Source organism: Telopea speciosissima, chromosome 2 (genome assembly GCF_018873765.1).
Source record: "Telopea speciosissima isolate NSW1024214 ecotype Mountain lineage chromosome 2, Tspe_v1, whole genome shotgun sequence".
NCBI classification, from domain to species: domain Eukaryota; kingdom Viridiplantae; phylum Streptophyta; class Magnoliopsida; order Proteales; family Proteaceae; genus Telopea; species Telopea speciosissima.
Window position 1 is genome coordinate 71,378,140 of NC_057917.1, and position 6,440 is coordinate 71,384,579.

The following is a 6,440-nucleotide window of genomic DNA, read 5'->3' on the forward strand; positions in this document are numbered from 1 at the left end:
CGCCACTGCCTCTTCCTTCTTCTCATTTCGATTTGGGACAATGATGGTTCAAGTATAAAAGAATGGCAGAGGTTCAGTTTATATTAAAGGGCAATATGGTCAGTTCAGTTAAAATTTTAACTTCTTTGGGGAACAATTAACGGTTTAGACTAACTTATCAATTAATATGAAAAGTAAGGGAAGTGCGTGTCAATGGTGCGTACAGATGGATGCATTAGTAAAAAGTCCGTACCTCAGGAGGCATTCATAAATTTCCCTATCAAATAAGAATTGACTTTGCCACGTCAGCACATCCTCACTTCTTTGCGGAGAAAATAAAGAGAAATTAAAACATCGCAACCCTTGGCAACAAGAAGGGAGGAACATGGAAGCTAAAGGCGAGCCGGTGTACTACTCTCCGGTGCCACCGGAGCCCGCAGAGTACGATCATCATCAAAACAACAACCCTCATTACCAGTATCCACCACCACCACCGCAGGGCCAACACTACATCCTGTTCCCTCTCTATCGCCGCCGTCCAAGCATCTGCCGCTCCCTCCGGCGCTATCTCCTCTGCGGCCTCTCTCTTGTCCTACTTGGTGTTGCGATCTTCTTCCTCTGGCCCTCCGATCCCGTTATCAGCGTCGTTGACCTCCGTCTCAACCATGTCAGCGTCCACACCTCCCCGGCTGTGTCCCTCGACATCTCCATTCCTATCACCGTCAAGGTTCGTAATCCTGACTTCTTCTCCCTCGATTACCGCTCTGTCGTCATCGCCATTGCGTACCGTGGGAGGCAGCTTGGCTATGTCACCTCCCATGGCGGGCATCTGAGGGCCAGGGGTTCTTCCTATGTCGACGCCACGCTTCAACTCCAAGGGATTGAGGTTTACGATGTGTTTCACTTGCTCAAAGATTATGCTCGGGGTCGTATTCCTTTTGAGACTCTTTCGCAAGTCCGAGGACAGCTTGGCCTTTTCTTCTTCGATTTTCCGCTCCAGGTAACCTCTTTTCAGACTCCATATGGTTAGGTTACTTGCAATATTTGATCAATGATCCATCTCCTCTGCAACTTTGTTAAGAGTAATTGCTATTCGTTGATGTGTGAATTGATTAAGAAATTATGGTGTAATTGTCTCTGAGAGGGATGTCTTATTTTAGGAAAAGAAATATTCTTTGAAACTCTCTATTTGGGCGTTATGTACGGCTGTTGCTATGGCGTTCAGTAGGGATGTCTTAATAGGGACTTTTATAGAACCATGTCTAACTGTTTCTTTTTTGAGTCTTGTTCCTTCCTGCTAGTTGGGGTACCTTATATTTGGTCTTAGGTGTTTGTATGCTTAAGTGTGTATATGAGGGAGAAAATGATTTCTATAGGTTTGGGTCAATGAGTAAGATCCTAGAGATTCACAGTTTATTCTGATCTTCATTGTGCTTATATATTTTTGCATCGAGAGCCTTGATGCCGAGGAAAGTGTTTCTAACAGGTTTACATGGTTGTAGATTTTACATGGACGTAGACTCCATTTTCTTTTAATCTTTGTTGAGCTGACATATTTTGCATCGAGGGTTTTGAATTTTGATGGTGTACACTGTTAAGGGAATGGTTATGAACCTTTCTATTAGAATGGTTAGGCATATAAGCATGTTATGAGACCATAAGACTGATGAAAACACACCATTAACATGCTCTTCGGCAGAAAAAATTGGGTTATAATAAACTCTCTGGTACCTTTGCAGAGAGTTGTTGTCCTCTCATTTTCTCAACAGTTTGACACCATCTGTAGTGATAAAGAATCAATTGTCAATCAGTTACTAATGAGTGAATATCCTGGTCTTAACCCGTCATAAAACTCAAAAAATTAGTTTAACAAGCCCAAGCCTCCAACTACTCATGTGGTGGCTCTAAAATTAATATTGGGTGGATTGTTGCTCTACTTTAGACATTACTGTTGCCAAGAGTATTGTAAATCCACAGATCATTCAAACCCCATCTCTGGCCTTTCAGGAGCCTAGTCAGTGTCTATATGATAGATTCACAACTAATCCTGCTTGGTAACAATGAAGAAGAAAAAGAGAGAGAAAAATTGCAAAAGATTGGATCCCAACCACACACAGAGGAATAGATCAAATTACATAAGAGTGAAACTGGGTCAGTTTGAGGTTTTGGGGCATCCCACTTCTTTTCCTACCTCTTCTATTTCATCATCATGCTCTTCATCTTCTATAGCAGTATCTTTACCTTTTTTCCTTTTGACCCCCCCTCCTGTGATGGAGAGAGCATGGGATTGGAGGGTCGAAGTTGACAGAGGGGTGATCAAAGGGGACATGAACTTGCTAGCTAGTGTCTTTTTGTTCTTAAAACATTGGCAAAGGGTGTAATATGAAAACTAGGTGGCTCACAACAAATTGGCCAGTTGTCCCGGTACAATGTGGTCTTATGCTCCACCCAATTTTGGGGCACAATTGAACGAGGGAGGCAGTTTTCAATTAAGCACTTGTGCGCTCCTGACCCAATTCAATGAGGTACCCAAGATTGGTCTAGAGACTCTGATCTGACGATTATCTAATTCAGTGGATGAGGCTTTGTTTCTGTTCACTTGTGTTGTACCTCTTCTGTGTATGCTGGTTTGGGCATTCTTCTTCCCTGCTCCCCTGCGCATTTTCACTCACCTACATAAATATATATTCTTCAAAAACCGGGGTGGGGGGGATTAAGCTTCTGATAGGATATGGTATTTTGCTCAACGAGTACCAAAAGGAATAACTGTTAATGAGAGTGGTGATCCTTTTTTCTTTTATGCTGAGGCTTGTAAATTAAGTAGACTAAAATTCTTGCCAGTGGAATTTGAAATGCCTGATTCCTCGTTTTACATATCTTATAATGCCTGGGGAGAATTAGATTTTAAGCAGATCAATAGACTATGAATTGACAAGGATAAAATTTGTTAATGGGCTGTTCTCAGCAAATCAAGTGGCATTTGTTTCATGACATCAGAAGAATGTCAAACAGAGGTTCAGGGCCGGTGGACCTAAGCTTTGCGGGCTAGAGCTTAATGACATTGTTAGCTGTCAAAGAGGAGCCACAGACTTGAGACTCTCTCTGGATGCAGGGGATATAAATCATTAATATTTATCTTAGGATTGTCCTTGGAATGAGAACCATCCTATCCTTGTTTGAAATCTTTGATCTGGTGGATAAATATATGGGAAAATTACACTGCCACCCCCTGAGGTTTATACTAAATACAGAGTGACCCCCTGTGTTTCTAAATTATACAGCCACACCCCTGAGTGGACCCTTGAGTGGATGGCGTTAAGTATAAAATTTAAATGACAATTTTACCCTTCAATTAGTCATATTCTAATTTTTTTTATTTTTCTAACATAATTGGACCCACCACTATTCCTTCCTCTTATTCTTTCTTCTTCTTGTTCTTCCTCAACCACCGCCCCACCACCGCTGCAACCTCCGTCTACCATCCTCTACCCTCTTCCAGTAACCCCATAGAAAGCGAAATTCGTGGCCATTTCTCCTTGGAGAAAGCCACCCTCTTGCACGTTTAACCCCTTTATTTTTGCTTCAGTTCTGTTTTACCAGGAAAAAAACGGAAGGAAACCCAAATAGTCTTGAATCAGAAGGGAGAGTATACGAAGAAGGAGAAACGTTGTGACTTGGGGACCCAAATTTCAGTTGGATTGAATGATGGGGGATACAAAAACTATTAAATCAAGTTAAAACCCCTATATAAATTTTCTATATAATGATTGATAGCCCTCCATAAGACAGAAAAGAGCATGAAATCACACGGATGATGGAACTCTTATTTTCATGCTTCACCCAGATTCAGCAAATATGGATTTTTTGAAGGGGTGGAATGAGGAAGGAAAGATGATAACCAAAACCAAGTTGAAACTCTGGACCGATTGCAGAGGGGATAACAAGGAATGAAACCAAAGAAACGAAAGTGGGAAAGAAGTTCTAGCTAACCAGGAGAATATTAAAAAGAGGAAAAAAAATCCTCAGATGAAGATCGGGAACAACTAATCGAAGAAGCGAGCCAAAAATCATACAAACTTGGAGCTGCTCTTGATCGTCAACGGACGAAACTTCTTCCCCCACCTCATCAACTGCTTCTCCTTCACTCTCCTTCATTTCCTCCCTGGATTCTCCATTCACGACCTGAACACTACCATTGGCATCTTGTCTAGTTTCTTCCCTTTTATGATAAAAAAAACCTTGACTTCCTCAATTTCTTCTTTTCTCCTCCCTCTCTGTATCATTTTCTTGGCCGTGACTTTCTTAAGCTCCAAAGCAACGTCTGCTATAGAGTATTTCTGCATCTGAAGGATCGGGATCCAATTCAATCGCCTCCTATGGATCGCAGCAAACACCGATTCATACTTAGCACCATGGCCATCGAGTCCATCAAGTTGAGTCAGGTGGTTACAGAGAGCGTCGATAATGGCGTTGGCCGCCGCGAATTCTCCCCTGAACCATGCGATAATGGCATCTCTTGCGAACATCTCCAACGGCATCTGTGCTGCCGGGATAGGCTTCGTTGAAGCCATCAGAGCTTTATTGGCTGATGGTACTGGGCTGGTGGCCATCGGCATCTGAACTGATTTTTGTCTTCTCCTGTCCTATTGTACCTTGTCATATCGGAGAAAGTAGGACGAGAAGAGAATAGAAGTCGTTCAAGAGTAGAGAGAAAAACAGAGGAGAAGAGGAAGAGGAGCAGAGAGAGAAGACTGAGGCAAGTCATCGGTGATGGCCTTAGCAGATCGCCATAGCAAGAACTTGAGGCAGGTCGTCGGTGATGGACTTGAAGATGGCCTGAGGTTGATCGCCAGAACCCTAAACCTTGATTCAAGTAGCAGAGGAAGGGGGTGTGAAGTTTGGACTGTTCTATGGGCAAAATGGTAAGTTCACACCATATCAAGGGTATATTTGTCATTTTAAGCGCCTCAATGGCCAACACCTCAGCAACTAACGGAATACTTTAACGGAGTGGGGCTGAGTGTAACAAATACCCTAAACTCAGGGGGTCTAAGTGTATATTTTGAAAACACAGGGGATCGCACTGTATTTAAGGCAAACCTCAGGGGGTGGCAATGTAATTTACCCTAAATATATTTATGGCCTTCAAGGACATTAAGTGGGCATCTGAAGTCACCGTACAAAGTCTACAGTATTTGTCTAAGTGTACCCAAGATTAGAAGTCACCATACGTTTGTCTAAGTGTACCCAAGATTAGAAGTCACCATACATTTATGAACCATATGTATGCTATGCATACAGCACAACTTTTTTATACATCATACTCGTAAAGATAATGTTGAGTGTTGGGTACAATTCTTACCAATGTCTTATTTCCAATACTCTTACTGAGTTACTGCTACTGCCACTTTATTGCCACAATCAAGAATACGTATTCCCACAGCTTTGCCCGATGTCAGATGCAGTGCAACTAAAATTATATTTGGTGTTTCCAATTTCTTTCCATTTGATTCTTTAATAAGTTGGATGTACAAGTGAGATATTCTGACCATGTTGAATCATTTGTGTCTACCCACCCCCTCCCTCCAAAAATTTCTCAGACAAAATTATCATGCGAAGTAATTGTGGATACAGATAACCAGAAAATCTTCCGTCAAAATTGCTATGCTGAGGTGAGGAATCATTTTATCGTTGTTATCCTTCTTATTTGCTTATTTATCTTTTGGTCGATGTCATTCTGTTGTTATTGTAGCTAGAGTTGACCACTTAATGAACATCTCATTATGAAATATTTGTTCACAGTAACTCACCTAGACATTGAAAGGATCCATAGAGCAATTTTTGCCTGCAACCAAATCACTGGCATCCGTCTGCATTGAAATTGTTTGTATGCAACCAGCAACTCGCTGCTTTGAGGTCTTGACATTTTATATTCCAAATCAGTGGATATTCATGAACCTAGATTGTGGCTACAAATGTTGACAAACATCTTGTCTATACATAGCTGCCTTCAATCTGCATCATGTTGATTGGGTACTACATCATATGCACTTTTTTTCACTAATTCATGAATTGGTGTTGATCTGCTCAGTGATTGCAAGGGATATCTGTAAAGCCTGCAAATTATCTGATGAGGACTTGAAGAATGGTAGAAAGTTCAAATGTTTGATTATGCTGGGTGGCTCCCTCCTATATACATCATATTCCTTGTGGACTATTAGATCAGTTTGTAAGTATTAGTTGTTTGATGAAAAACATTTGTCGGTACATATGTGTGTATTTTATCTTTGTTTAACAGAAAAGTATAGGAGTGAATGAGAAGTTAACAAAACCTACTACATGTAAGGTCTGTCAGTTACCTTCATATTACTACTGTTCAAGCACCCTTATTTGGTGCCCTCAATTTATTTAATTTTAAGTTTTCTGAAAAAAGAAGAAGGATGCGATCATGAATGCAGAAT

The 6,440-nt window shown here is 41.2% G+C and overlaps 1 protein-coding gene across 1 annotated transcript; it reads left to right on the plus strand.

Moving 5' to 3' along the window:
- Positions 1-318: 318 nt before the first annotated feature.
- LOC122652876 lies at positions 319-6,227 on the plus strand. The gene is made up of 3 exons (XM_043846753.1): positions 319-979; positions 5,580-5,651; positions 6,071-6,227. The coding sequence occupies exons 1-3, from the start codon at positions 365-367 to the stop codon at positions 6,071-6,073; spliced, it is 690 nt and encodes a 229-aa protein (XP_043702688.1). The 5' UTR covers positions 319-364; the 3' UTR covers positions 6,074-6,227.
- Positions 6,228-6,440: the final 213 nt, after the last annotated feature.

Bases quoted from the DNA above. Each gene is read 5' to 3' on its own strand.
- LOC122652876 (XM_043846753.1), top strand. From the start codon at position 365: ATGGAAGCTAAAGGCGAGCCGGTGTACTACTCTCCGGTGCCACCGGAG. The intron at 980-5,579 runs GTAACCTCTTTT...AAAATTTCTCAG, and splicing joins TCTTCGATTTTCCGCTCCAG to ACAAAATTATCATGCGAAGT.